Raw genomic sequence first — 15,241 nt, forward strand, 5'->3', positions numbered from 1 at the left:
TAATCCGTCAAAATCATCCTTGCAGTGTGCCATCCACGCCAGAGATAGATGGTACCAGACAGCCTGTGAGCTGCGGCAGCCAGGGAGACCTTCTACGAGCTGTTTCGACCTCCACGGCAGTGAGGGTCGCCATGGGTAGAAGCAGGGCCTGCGTGCTGTGAGGCCGCATGGAGGAGTTCGCGGACGGAAGGCGGCCGCCTGTGCTGAGAAGGTGGCTGCGGCTGAAACGGAGAGCCACTACAGTGGGGAAATAGCCCAAATCCCTGAAGAAGTGAATGTAGAAGCCGCGTCTGGCGGAGCCTGATAAATGTGACGACGGTCGGCGGGGCTACCTATTGGGCGCCGACCGCAGAGGAGACGGCCCATAAGCATCGCTGGAAACCTGTCCGGCCGTGTCCCGTAGCTCTCACCCCAGTGAGAGCAGCGGGTAGCTGCTAGGAGACACAACGCTGCTCCTGTGAGGCGAATCGGAGCCGTTGCACGATGCCTGGAGCGCCTGAAGTTCGTGCGGCCGGCACCAGTCCTTGAGGCTCCTGGTGAGTGAGGCACGGCAGCGTTGGTTGCAGCGGGGGAGAGAGAGAGTGACCCGCTGAGGGGGCTGAAGACTGAGCGCAGGTGGGGACCTAAAGTGAAGAGTGACAGCGCAAGCCGTGGAGGCCCGGACGGAGTTCGGACGCCCGCTGTACATGTAAACGGCTTATGGATGCGGAGGCATCCCGCTAGGTATATAACATGGCGGCCATGAGTTGGTAAACGGGTGCCACCGCGACGGAGCCTGTGATTCCTGGCGCAATCGTGCTGGCAAGGCAGATGACCACAGCCAGGGGGACTGCTCTAATGGTGGCTGCGAGTACAAAAGAAATCTGCTATCAGGGCGGTGAAGACACTTAGGCCTGGGTGGCGCCGGCCTCGCACAGGCGGCCGCGCGGCGATTGCGGAGCAGAGTGGGGGGCCCATATGCGGGGGCGTTGCGACCCATTAGGAAAGGAGCCTGTACAGACCGTAAACACAGTGGGCACCCTTCATTGAAGCAACCCCTTGCCATTGAGAGGCGCCACAGGCAGCTGGACTGCAGAGCGCTTGAGCGGGCCTTACCATTGCTCATTAGCAGACAAAGAGCCGCTGAGACACGGCCCCATCCTTGAGGGTGAGCTGCCATACATTAAGGCACACCGCCTCAAATGCACAGCTTGCGCCACAGATTCTGACCCCCTAAATCGTGATCAGGCAAGATGCTGACACACACGTAGAACCTCTAAGCCTGACGCATATGCCATAACTACCGGAAGACAACGGTCTTTCATCACACAACGAGTTAGCTGGGAGAAGACAGGCAAGGGCGAAGCGCTAGAGGTACCTCCACTGGAACAAGACAATAGTGGGGAAGGGAACATTCTACAGCCGACACGTTTTGCGAGAGTGCCATCACGATCAGGGACCTGGTGCTGAGGGTCGCTGCCGGCTGTCACCAGTTGGAGGCCCAGATATCCAAAACTGCCACGAGACTGATAGACTAGAAACTACTTGTGGAACCCAAAGACCATGGCATCTGTCTTTGAACCCAGACAGCCACACAAGATGTGCCCGTAATTAGTGCCTCAACCTGAATACATCGTTCAAGTAACCACCGCCTAGGAGAGGGTTGACCTATATCCTGAGCCCCTGACGCAGCCATACCGCCTACGTACTAGCCCCACCAGGTGCTGGCTGCGAACGCCCACGGCACAACAACTTGTGATGGGCCGCATGCGCGCAAAGATGCAGCAAGAACTGCTGGGTGCAGATAACCTGGATCCTTCACGTTTGAGAGACGAGGGATAGATGGAGCCGACGTCCACCGCACTGGCGGCCAAAATGGACTACGTTCTCGCAGCAGTGGAGAAAATATGAGCCGCACTAGATCATACAAGGGCATCCCTGGAAACCCGGATTGATAAGGTTACCTCAGACTTCACGCTCCTGCATGCAGCTCACCGCAAACTAGCTGAAAAAGTCACCACCCAAGGTCAAACGCTCAAGGAACTCCAACCGGTCACTCACAGTCACGCTGCCGCAAGATATGATGGATCGTATAAATGCCCTGGAGGATAGAGCAGAGGATGCGGAAGGACGTTCCCGACGCAACAACATTATGGCGGTGGGCCTGCCAGAAGGGGAGGAGGGGAGGAACCCAGAACAGTACATTGAGAGCTGGTTGCAAGACCTTATGCCCCAGGGAACACTGTTGAAGCAGTTTGCAGTAGAAAGAGCCCATCGGGTGCCAGCACAGAGGCCTCAGCCGGGAGCCAGACCGCGCTCAGTACTTTATAAACTACTCAACTACAGAGATAGAGATGCGGTGCTGCGAGAGACACAGAAACTGGATAACCTCACAGTAAGCGGCAGCCACGTTATGCTCTTTCCCGACTACACCGCTCTTGTGCAACGCCGTAGAAACAACTATATGGCGGTGAAACGCCAGCTCCGGGACCTAGAGTTACCATACTCGCTGTTGTTCCCTGCCAGGCTTAGAGTGGTTGTGAAGGGTAAGACCCGCTTCTTTCACTCTCCTGCGGAGACAAGGGACTGGCGAGAAGAGTCGGGGCTGTGGACAGGAACAAGGCCGACGGATTCAGATGAAGACACCTCAGCAGGCAAGAGGAATAGACGGCACGGACGACGAAGGGCACCACGTTGGGCAGCATCAAGAACAGTAGCCCCAAGCCCGGAGAAAATGCGAATGGAGCGTCAGAATGTTCTGGAAGCGGTCACAACACTTGGAACCCTGCGCGCTAAAGACCGCCTGGAATCCTACGAGCAGCCCATGGTGGCGGCGAGCGTCTCGTCGTCACCATCAACTGAAATATCTGATGACCTTTGCCTACCGGTGGTCACTCCGCAGACTGCTGATGGTATCCTATGATGAGAACACTACTTTGCTGAACTCTGTAGCTGACCACCCACGCAAGTAGTACACTGTTTTTTAATATAGTTCTGTTAATGCTGTGCGGGGGGCGAGAGCAGGTCAGCAGTTTTAACGACCGTACATGCCCATTAGACGTTAACTAGGAATCAATAGGCTTTATGGCTAGATACCTCATGAGTCTTCTCACAGGAAGTTAGCATATGCAAGTCGATACTTAACTCTTAACCCTGAATCCTACATGTTCCGCGTTCACCAAGACATATCCCACCCCTGGCTCTCCAGAATATTAAACACTAGCAACGGCACGAGTTCACATACTCACATGGAACATACGCGGCATGCACACTCCCACACAACGCTATTCCATATTCGCTTATATCCAGAGACACTCGGTCGGAATTGCCCAATTGCAGGAAACATACATGACGCAGCCGGGACTAGACAATCTGCGTAGGCGCTGGAGAGGGCAGGTGTATGGTACTGTGTATTCGGCCCGTGTGAGGGGCACGCTCATCTGGGTGAGAGCGGGCGTCCCGTTCGTTTGTACAGACGTGGTAATAGACCCTTAATGCAGATACACTCTAGTACACGGGACACTTAATGGTCAATCCATATTGCTGGCTTCGATATATGCTCCGAATGTAGACCAGGCATCATTCCTAACGCAGTTGTTTCTGGTGCTGACCCCTTACGCTGGACTCCCCTGGTTGCTGGGTGGGGATTTCAATTCAGTGCTTGATGTGCACGTCGACAGATCCTTCCCTCCTCTCCGTAAAACATCAGCTGTGTCAAACGCGCAGACACTCACAGATTGGCTCTCGCACTGGGCATTGTTAGACATGTGACGGGTCCTCCACCCCACTGAACGTATTTACTCCTATCATTTGGCGACGCATGACCTACATGTACAACTGGATAGGGTGGTAGGGTCCCAATCTTTGCTACCATTAGTTGAGAAATCGGAATACCTAGCGCGGACACACTACGATCATAACCCCCTGTGGTTTCAGCTCAGTTGGGAAGCTGGTCGGCCCCCTACACCCACATGGCGTCTCCAACCATCTGCGCTGGAAGACTCCGAATTCCCCTCCTCACTAGGGACAGCTATCCTTACATATTTTGACCTCAATGAAGGTAATGCGCTGGTGGAATGGGACGCCCTCAAAACAACACTCAGGGCCACTGTTTAGGGGCCACATGGAACGTACGGAAGCAGCTAGCAAAATCAATCACCCGCCTTGAATCCCAATTGCTACAATATGAGCGCGAGGAGGAGGGAGGAGGCAGACACTCGAACCGTCTCGAAACCCTTCGGACACAGCATGCGGGACTCCTGGAGCGCTTGCGGTGCCATAATTACACAGCTCGCACACACGCCACAGCGGATAGGGCGGGTCGCCTGCTTGCATGGCTACTAAAACAAGACAGTAACCATGCCCGATTGCAGCTATACGCACACCAGAGGGACCTAGTGTACACACAACGTGGGATTCACAGGGTCATGGTAGTTCACTATACACAATTGTACCAATCAAGAGCTGGAGAGATTTCTAGAGCAGGTCCAGCTCCCCATAGCCTCAGAAATGCACCAGGAGACACTTAATTGCCCCCTCACCTTGGAGGAGATCGGGGAGGCACTTTCATCCATGGCATCTGGGAAAATGCCAGGCCCAGACGGTCTGCCTACCGAATTCAACAAGGCTTACCGGGAGTCTTTGGTGCCACACTTACACATGCTTTACACAACAGCACTGGAGGAAGACACACCCTCCCCCCTCGATGTGCGAGGCTTACCTAGTGTCTCAGCTCAAATCAGACCGGGACCCCACAGCCTTGGGATCTTACAGGCCACTGGCGCTCCTTAATGTGGATTATAAGATACTTGCCAAAGTACTAGCGGAACGTTTGGCGTCAGTGGTTCCTGAATTGGTCCACAGTCACCAAAATGGATTCGTGCCCAAGCGGAGCACTTCACTGAACCTGCGGCGGTTTTTCACGGTGGCGTCGGACAGTGTACAGGAGTGGGCCAGGGCGGGATGCCTAATGTTGGACCTGGAAAAAGCATTTGATTGCTTGGAGTGGAGTTACTTGTCGGCATTGTTGCAGCGATACGATCTGGGTCTGAGATTTCTGCAAATGGTGGGCCTCTTATACAAGAATCCCACGGTTCGGGTAAGGCTGGGTCCGTACATATTTGACGTCATACCAATATGCAGGGGCACCAGACAGGGGTGCCCGCTATCACCACTCCGGTTTGCTTTGGCGATCAAGCCCCTAGCGGCAGCATTGCGTGCAACATTAGGAGACGGAATATCTCTAGGAGATGCAGTACACCAAGTGTCGTTATATGCGGATGACCTGATGGTATACGTGAGAGACAGACGACATTCTGGCTCAGTTGGCTCGCAGTTTGCAAGACTTTGCCGCCGTCTCGGGACTTTGGATGAATGCCATTAAGTCCTGTATTTATGCGTTCGGGGAGGGGAGGCAGGATCCGGGATACACCCTTAATGGTACGCGGGTGTAGTGGAGAGTCGACACCTTCCGTTACCTGGGAATCCAGATATACCGCCAGCCGGCAGACCTCTTTGACGGTAACCTGGGAAGGGCCTTCACGGCCATCAAGTCGCAAGTACACTTCTGGAACACGCTACCGCTAATGGTCCCTGGCAGGGTAGCACTATCCAAGATGGTGATTCTCCCCAGGCTGCTGTATTACTTTGCTAACTTAACTATATATGTCCCTGCGGCCTTCTTTGTCACACTCTCTAAACTACTCAGGGACTTCCTCTGGGGGAGTAGCCGACACAGGATGGCACTAACGAAACTCTACCTCCCTACAGACCAAGGGGGGCTGGCTGAGCCTTGTTTTGAGCACTACTATTTAGCTGCACAACTGCAGCGGATAGCCCACTGGCTTGCGGATAAGGGTCGGGAGGACACGGCATCTACACTGCCCCCACGCTCCCTGGAACAGATACTTAAACTCTTCCACCCAGCCACCAAAACTGCGACACCGACACCGCTTCTTCTGGCGGTAGCGTACAAATGCTATCGCAGGAGACTTTATCTCACTAGAGCTTTGGTCCCCTATGCACCGGCAATACCGTTAGAAGGCTCCCTTAGTGGGCCCGGGGCACTCACATCTCTTGCACTCACGAGCTGGCGAGATGCTGACATACAGACCCTGGGAGATCTATATCGTGATGGCACACTTATCCCATATGAATCTCTGGTTGAAGGGACTACCTCTGGGCAATGCCTAATGCACCACTCCCTGTTTGCGACCCTGACTGCTAAATGGGGGGACATGTCCACAAAACCAAGCCAACACCTTACCATACAATACCTCCATGTCATGGGGCGAGGCAGGCACCTTGTCCGTTGGTTTGTGGCATACACATGTAGCGATTACTCTAGATCCCCTTCGCCGCAATGGGGAATTGGACCTGGGGAGACAACCAGAGGACAGGGAATGGGAGAGGGTATTGAAGAGCCCAGTGTGTATACCCAGAAACATGAGATTCCGACAAGTACAATTCTTCATTGTACACAGAGCACTGAGAAGGAATGGCAGAATCTGGAGAGGTGTCCAATCCACTGGCCTCACCCAACTCTTCACACCAGTCCATTTCATGATAAGGCTGGTCTTCTAAAGGATCCAGCAACCCCTCCCAATCTTCTTCCTCTCCCAGCCCTTCGGAATAGGGCTCAGAGAATGGCCTAGGAGCTGGGGTCTGTCAACGCCTCTATCGGTAAACACGGTACCGGCTCCGGGTCATCAGGAATTAGAATGGGGCTGGGTCCGCTGGGGCTTATTAGCAGCGCCAGGAGCAATGGCGTCGAGGCCGGTCGCAATGGCACAACCGACGCCTGACCGAATTCATGGGGGGGGGCACAGGCGCTGGGGCTGGAGCCACAAGCACAGACAATGATGGTGCACGCGCTGAGCCTACAGGGTCCCTAGACACACCAGTAGTGTCAGGCCGCCCAATTATGAGGCACATGGCATCATAAAATTCTTTAAGATGGAAGAGAAATGTTCCGAATCCCGGAAAGGCAGGGAAGCGTAGAGCCAACTCAGGCACAGTTTCAGAAGAAAGAGGCCTGGAACGCTGGGGCTCCTCCATCACGTCAGCAGACTGAAGGTGAGAAGTCAAAGTACGCTTCAACGTCTTGTGTTTCTTATGCCTCTTACCTGACCTACCCGGCGGACTTAGGACTCCCAGAGCATTGCCCAGACCTTCCTCTCGACCAGGACTGAGAACAAGACCTCTAAGGAGTTCTTTGATGCAGTGCAAAGTGCCGGGCCTCCAGAAGTTCTAGGGACCGTTCCCTCAAAGCTTTTGGAGTCATGGCTCAGCAGTATGAGCACGGCTTTGAGTTGTGATCGTGCTCCACGTACCAGAGGCAAACCAGGTGTGGATCCATCACAGAAAAGGCGCATTGACAGGTGCCCCACAGTTTGAATCCAGAAGTCTTCCTGGACATGATGGAAAAAAATCTACACACCAAAAAAGGGGTTAACAAAACATTTTTTAAAAAGCCTGTCAAAAAGTGACAGAGGGTAGCTCTCAGCATGGATCAGCGCTTGGCTGGCATGGAAAGAATAGAACTGACGCCATCGTACTGAGGTGGTGCCTATATAAGTAACGTGGATGTCACTACGGCGCAGACGACGTTACGCTAAGCCAACTGACGCCACCTGCCGGTGCACAGGGGTATTGCTTGAAAACAAATCTACCAGATTAAATCTGAGGCCCGGAAAATTCAAAGGTAAGGAATCTGCGGATAGATGTCTCTATCAGATATGGGTGATTCAGTGGGGGATCTGTGGGGACAATGCCGTCTGCTTATAGTAAATTTTTCAGATATTCCCACACTCAAACGTGTTCTAAGAATACAAGTGATAATTTTACGCTCCATCACTTTAACACCTCACCAGGCGCCATTGGTCAAGATTGGAGGCACAATATTATATAATGGGGACTAAAGCAGACTGCCTGCTCTCTCCCAAATGTGAAGCAAAGCAGACTTTGAGCTTTGTTTCTGAGATTAACGAGACGGTGGGTATGTTTCAACAGATAAACTATGTAGATTCCACCACATTTTGCCCAATTGCACACCGTGGGAAATACACTATGCGACAATCAAATAATATTTGAAGGAGACAACCTTAATTGGCTTGCAGCAGGTTTCTAAGGGATGGCCCCACCCTTTATGCTGGGAGCCTCAAAGCCCTAATAATTGAGATACTCGCCGGGGCAACCCTACTTCTAACGATAAACGAAGCATATACAGTTCATAAGCAAGCTGGATAAGAACCCCACTTCTTTGTCAACCATACAGACCCATTTCTTTTCTAAACCTAAGCAGTAAACTCTTTGCTAAAATACAGGCAGCAAGAGGGAAAAAACATCCTAGACATAGTTGGTAGAGGTAAGAAGGAAGCAATCCTCCTGACGCTAGACGCCAAAAAGGTACTTGACAGGGTAGATTAAACTTTCATGGCTAATGTACTGTGAGAAATGGGCTTTGGATACCTATATATTGGGAGTGCTGGCAAAATATCAGAACCTGGGAGCACGGATTAGGATTAATGCGGGGCTCAAGAAAACAGTGCAATTAAGGATGGGTCTAACACAAGAGTGTCTTATGTCTTTCATATTATCTATCATGGTCTTTGATCCCTTGTTACAAAGAATTAGCAATACGCAGGAGGTGAAATTGGGTACTCTAATTATTAAACAACAGCTTTCACAGATGATTTCATTTTCACGCTTATCAATCCACAGACATCAACGTCATCCCTCTTGAATGTTTGCAGGAAAAAATTAACTTAGTAAAATCCCCAAGGGGTTAAATATTACTAGAAAACACAACAAGAAGATGGACTAAGTGCTGAACCTTTTCAAACACTCACCCCAGTCAAGAGATCAGAGTTGAATCCATTGTTCTTTTGCTCACCATGCCACCACAGTTTGGACTCAGCTGTATGCAATTTGACTCTGCTTCTCATGGGAACAGTCCAGCCTGAACTGCCAGGCCAGGTTCTTCCTAGCCCGGAAACAAGTATCCTGTGACCGGTTTCGTGAAATCACCCCTCATCAGCCAGGCTAGCTTAAATCCAGTGGCACAGCCAGCAAGGAACCCATGTTGTATGAACAATGTAGGTATCGGGGAATTTATGTCCTACCCACTGGCCTTCACCCCACTTCCAGGAATCACAGAATGCTCTCTGGTGAAGGATTGTCAGGCAATTCGGGGATGGCTCTTCAGGCATGGAGTTGGAATGTATGTATGAGTAATTGTGGGAGACCTCTTTCCTACGGGAGTTATTAAATTATTCCCCTAGGTGAAAATCTAATCTGGACTTCAAGAAAAGGACGATTTTTTAGATCTACAAGTATGTAATTGGGAGGTGTAGCCCCAGGTTCGGGGGAGGGGGTGAACCAGACCACTGACATCATTCTAAAACTAGCAAAACCTCGCACGGCCCAAACTTCAGCAGTCTAAGATCTGAATAAAAAATATTCAAACTAAGTAGAAGAAATCTACAGAATTTACAAAAGCTAAGGCAATAGGTGTGGCTGAGGAGCTCTACACCAAATCAGGTTGTGTTAGTTCTAACAAGATTTTCTTAGAAGGTTTATGGTAAAACTAGTCACACCTCAACAAAAGGAGTACTGTTAGCAGTGATGGATGCCTTGTATAGAATGGACGATGCAGTTATGTCCAGGGGAGTGTGTGATCATAAAGAGGCTCAACATTAAGTATAAACGCATCCAAGCATACAGCAACTAACAGCTGCTCTCCTAAGGAGAATTTTGATGCAAAGTGGTTGGGAATTCGGAGGACGACAGAGTGCTCCAACATAGAAGCAGACTACATTCAATAGATTTTTTTTCCTTTTAACTGTCTTCTTCCCCACATTACAGCAATCTCCATTAAATTAAGTTGGATGAATGCATTTGGGAATATAAAACAAAAATGAATTTATTAGAGGAATAGTAGATATATAGGATCTTGAAACTTCAGAGTTCTAATGATGAACCTATGCTTTGTTCATGTTTAGCTCATCTAAAAACAAATGTAAACAAAAAACCAAACGAGGAAATGGTTATTAAAGTAAATTGTTTTACATAGAATTCATAATTTGAAACGGAGTCCAAAGTAAGGTTCACTAAAAACTAACTTCAAATATCCTGTAGCTAGGATCTTGTGGAACGGAGGCGACAAATACCTCACTACAGCGGTGTCCGATCGATTAACGTCCCGGTCACCCAGGACACCCTCTCTTTCTCGTCCCCTGCAGGTACCGACTCCTGGATTTGGTGAACCGGAAACACTCGCCAGCCATCCCGGACGCAGAAACTGGACGACCTCGAGCGACCCGGAAGCACCCGCCCCTGACCCCGGAAGGGGCCAGCCAGACAACAAGCCGGAAGGTAGAAAAAGCCCCGAGGACGACGGAGCGTCGTTTGGAGCAACCGACTCGTGGCAGGAGACAACGGAGAGCGACGAACCCCCGACAGAGAGCGGCACAGCACGGCTGGACCGAAGCAAGGAAGAAGACGAGGACGTCTGGACGGAGGACTGGTGGCATCCTCAGGAGGAGGCTGGAGAGCGGCCGCAACTCAGACGAGAGTTGCGGCGGGGCACGTGAGTACACGTCACCTTTCTCCGTGGCCCTTTTGTACTTAGAGTTGTAAATATAGAACTGTAAATAACATAGGAGACACGCGCACTAAGACACAGTATACTTATCCCCCTTTTTCACGAGCACTGTATAAATCCCGATCACTGCCCCAGCACCTGGCACCTCTATCCCCTCCCCTCTCTTACTTGCCTTTTCCACCTCCCCTCTCCGTCCCGTCCTCACTTCACCCTTTCGTAAACCCTCCACTCTCGGGTGTCGGTGGAAGTATTCCGACGGTGTCGCTCGGACTAATAGCCCTTACGCTTCTCTCCTTTGTTTCAAGCCTCCGTGGAGCCCCTGTACCATATCGAGGGGATCACCAGCTGCAAAGGAGAAGCCGGACTCGATCTCGACTCCACCACACCGAACCGGGTCACAAGCCAAGTCAACAGTCCCGTCCTGTTTTTTGACTCTGTACCTCTGTTCCCCTGTTGATTAAAGCACAGACATTGCTCACTATATTCGGCCTCCCTGCCTGTTATTCCGGTCCGCCCTGCCCACAAGTCCACAGATCTGTACTACGTTTACACACAGTCAAATATTTTCCTTTCCCACTTCATACAAAAAGACTTTCAGCCACTGACCAGCATTTAGCAATCATCATCCATTCAATATTTAGGTGCAGCAATCAAACAACTTTACTTTCCTCACCTGTCTCATGTAATATAAAAAAAAATACACAAATACACAGAGAGAGATAGGGGTTTTGTGACAGTTGTCTTCATCTAATGGTCTATTCAATCAAATGTCATTTAAATTTTGCTTGCTGGTGCAGCTGCCAGAGCTGGCGACTCAGGAGCTGGGGATCTGGGTTCGCGTCTCGACGTCAGCTCAACATCCTGTGGTTCTTGTCAAATCACTTAATCTCCCCCGTGCCCATGGACAGCGCCCTGATACCCTCACAGGTGATAACCAGCGCTATACAAATTTACAAACTGTTGTTATTATTTAAACATTTCTCAATTTACGGAAATATGCAAATATCAACTGACAATTTATTCTGTGTTATATATTTAAATTTGGTGCTAGGAAGCTGAGTTTACACATCACCTAATTTGGAAAGAGGGCTTCTGAAAATATATCATATTGTATAATAAGTCTTTATTGTGTCCAAAAGACCAAGCACACATTTTCATTTTAACTGCATAGTATGTACAGAATTAGCCAACAGGCCCCTAGACCCTGGAGGCAATGGGATTACTAATTGCAAAACGTGACATTGTTCAATGCTGATGATCTAATAAAGTTTCTCCACTCAAGAATGGTCACATGGAATTGACTGGTGAAAAAGAATATGTCTGTAAATCAAGGTGATGTGTGCAAAAATATATGAACGTGTGGGTATGTGGTTGAATTATTCTCAAAACAACCTGGTTTGAACAATGAACATATGGACTGTGTGTGTTTGATATGTTTTACATCGTCTGACACTACACTGTGTGGTGATGCTACTTCTTTTCACTGTTAAAAACAATAAAAAAGTATTGTAAAAATATGCACAGAATTAGAGGAAGAATGTGTTAGCAAGAGAATTTGAGTAATCAAAAAGAACAGAAAAGCATGCTACGTGGTGAAACCTTTATTGGGCAACCTAATTTCTTGGTGGGGCACAGCTATCAATACCATCTGAGTCCCTTCCTCTGGAAGGTATAAAGTCAGACTGGGCACAGGAGATGGCCAATTCCAAAAAAGACCAACCAGAAATATTTCTGGAACGTTGCTTCAATGATCCAATATAAAATAAATAGTAATCATCGGGCTACATCATCATACCGCCCTTCATGTTCCCATTTTCTGACTTCCTTGAGTCTTGTGCTTCAAGCACAATGTTCCTTAAACTCTCCATTTTCTACTGAGTATGCTAACATTCACAAACAGTGTCAGACAATGGGTAATCAAAAAATTTGGTATTTATAAAAACAGTGATGCACAATTATTTTTTGGCACATCTATTATGTTAATGCTTGATCAGGATTGTTCACTATTTGAAAATAGCTAGCAGTGTACATGCGCACCTTCTGATTTACTTTCTTTCACAGCGCTCATGGGTTCCAGTGGAGGAGAACCTGGTGCGCCTTCTCCATCCTTGGGCTGGTCCCTCTCAGATGCTGCACTATCCATTTCAGCTGCGTCCACGGTTGCTTCACTCTCTTCTCCAACTACTGGCAGTTTTTCCATAATTCCCTTATGAACTTCTGAAATACAAGCAAATATTTGCTTAGTTCCTAAAATTAGGTTTTCAGCTGTAGTTTTCCGTTAGGTTTTAGCGTCTGGTGAGGAGTTGAAACATTTTCTGAAACATGATCTCTATGATTAATCTAATAATTTAAGAGTTGCATTCTAAGCACATGTCATAACGTCAGAATTTTTTTATTTCAAAGTATTTTATTGGTTGTTTCCAAATAAAGCAATACATACAGTACATCAAATAAAAGGACATAAGGACTAGACATGCGAAAAAAAAAAGCAAAGTATCAACACTAAAACAACAAAAGCATTAAGTAATCAGGTAAGTGTGGCTGAATATCACATTTTCATACACAAGTATTGCTTGGCTAGTGTTATCCAGCCACTAAGTAGATTAACAATTTCGCATAATGTGACTGTATAATCAGCAAGAAGTATCTTAGCTCAGGGAATAGAACGAGTCGGGTATCGGTGTGGATCAACGATCTATAGGGTGGTGCCCTTAGTCAGGCAAAACGAACCCTAGAGCGAGTATGATGTGGGGAGATTAGGTTATCAGGACTGTTGTGGTTCATGGCGGTCTGTGTGAGTTAAAATAGAGATCAAGAGTGTCCCACATGGGGGGGAGGAGCCTAGCGCGCAACCAAGATGGCCGCTTAGGTGCGAGGCTACCGAGGACCTCCGCGACCTCCTGAATTAATCCTGGCGACATCCTGTCCTTGTTGAGGGGACTGTGTCGGGGAACCCGAGCTGAGGCGCCACCCGTTTTTCGGGCTCGAATCGGACCCCGGACACCGGTGGGAGCACCGCTTGAAGGTTGCGGCCTTCTCCGCGCCGGCCCCCCGGATTGGAGTAGTGGGGCGATCCGGGGACAAAGTGAACAACAGCGGCGGGCAAGGCTGGGCGACTCGCGTGCCCCGCACTTTCACTTTCGCTTTTGCGCCCTCCTTGCCCTCAAGCGAGGTGGGGTTGGTGTGGTCTTGTCCAGGTGCCCGGCTGACCCGCCGGCTGTGGGTTGTCCTGCGGTTCGGTGATCGCCCTCCCCCCCCCCGGACCCGTGAATTGGTATAGCGGCCCGTTCGAGGAGATTGGCACGACGGTGGGAGAGCAAGCATGGCCACCAAACAAGATGGCGACCGGGCGAAGGTGAAGACGACCCGCCGTGGCCCGGCGCACCAATCTAACAGTATGGACCGCTACACTCTCCAGAAGGGTTCTCCGGAGACATCGCGCACATCCCCGGCGGGCCCGACGGAGGCATCTGCTCAGCCGGTGGATCTGACCCTCCGGGACGTCATGGGCGCCATCGCAGAGATGAAGGCCTCAGTGGACCAGCGCTTCGACACCCTAGCGCAAAAAATAGACTCGGTCCTGGTGGATGTGAGCCTTGTGAGGGCTGACTTGTCCAAAACGAATGACCGGGTCGATTCCCTGGCCCACACCGCAACGAGCCTCACGACGGACATGGTAGCCCTCCAAAAGGAGGTGCGCCGGCTTGGCCAGGCGAGCGCCCTGATGGACCGGCGACTGGAGGATTCCGAGGGTCGGGCCCGGAGGAATAATGTTCGTATTGTGGGGGTGCCGGAGGGACGAGAGGCGGAGGCGGCAGATCTTTTTGTGGAAGAATTGATCCTTACCCATCTCCAGCCCCGGGGGCTGAGTAAGCTTTTTGCGGTGGAACGTGCTCACCGGGTCCCTGGGGGCAGACCTAAGACCGGTGCCCTGCCGCGGCCTCTCATTGCCCGGATTTTTAACTTTCGGGACAGAGACGCTATCCTCCAGACCTCCAGGCAACAGGGACCGGTCAAGCTTGATAACATGAATGTACATTTCTACCCAGACTTTACTCCGGCGGTTCAGAAGCAGAGACAGAGTTTTCTTGGTGTTAAACGTCGCCTACGGGACCTGAACCTTAAGTACTCAATGCTTTTTCCAGCCAAGCTGAGGGTGGAGGTGGATGGTCGCACGCACTTCTTTGACCGGCCCGAGGCGGCTGGGGACTGGTTGGACACTCTGCCTGGAGATCGGGCCGGGGGGGCGGGGGGGGCGCGGCTGGCGAGGAGGGCCCGCCGGATCAGAATTGAGGGGTGAATAAATAGGCCTTGCTCTGGACGATGTTCCTTCACCATTTATTGATTGCATATGTTCCCCTCCTATGGAGGTCGTGCGGGGTCTGTTGGGGGCTTCCTTCCTCCTCTGGGGGACTAGTTAGTTTTTAGCTATGGGGCGACAGGCACACTGCACTTTGGGGGGGCTATCTGGGCTCATGCAGGGGTGCAGGGAGGGGGGAGTTCTGTTGGGAAGGGGGGGTGGGGGGGGTGTGTTGTTTGTTTGCACCGCAAGGCAAACCCGCTGCTGTATTGTTGCTTTTAAGATGCTCTGTGGGGGACGACCGATTGTTTCGACGTATGATGGGGGGTAGGGATTTTACTGTGTTGTCATGGAATGTT

General features: G+C 50.5%; 1 protein-coding gene across 2 annotated transcripts in view; it reads right to left on the reverse strand.

The window, feature by feature from the left end:
- NEK1 (NIMA related kinase 1) overlaps positions 1-15,241 on the reverse strand; it is a 1,277,786-nt gene that overhangs the window by 524,644 nt on the left and 737,901 nt on the right. For both annotated transcript variants that reach the window (XM_085641815.1, XM_085641814.1), the window contains one exon: positions 12,620-12,799. In XM_085641815.1, the coding sequence (XP_085497941.1) occupies positions 12,620-12,799 (180 nt within the window). The remainder of the gene's footprint in view (positions 1-12,619; positions 12,800-15,241) is intronic.

This window comes from Triturus cristatus, chromosome 2_2 (genome assembly GCF_964204655.1).
Source record: "Triturus cristatus chromosome 2_2, aTriCri1.1, whole genome shotgun sequence".
NCBI lineage: Eukaryota > Metazoa > Chordata > Amphibia > Caudata > Salamandridae > Triturus > Triturus cristatus.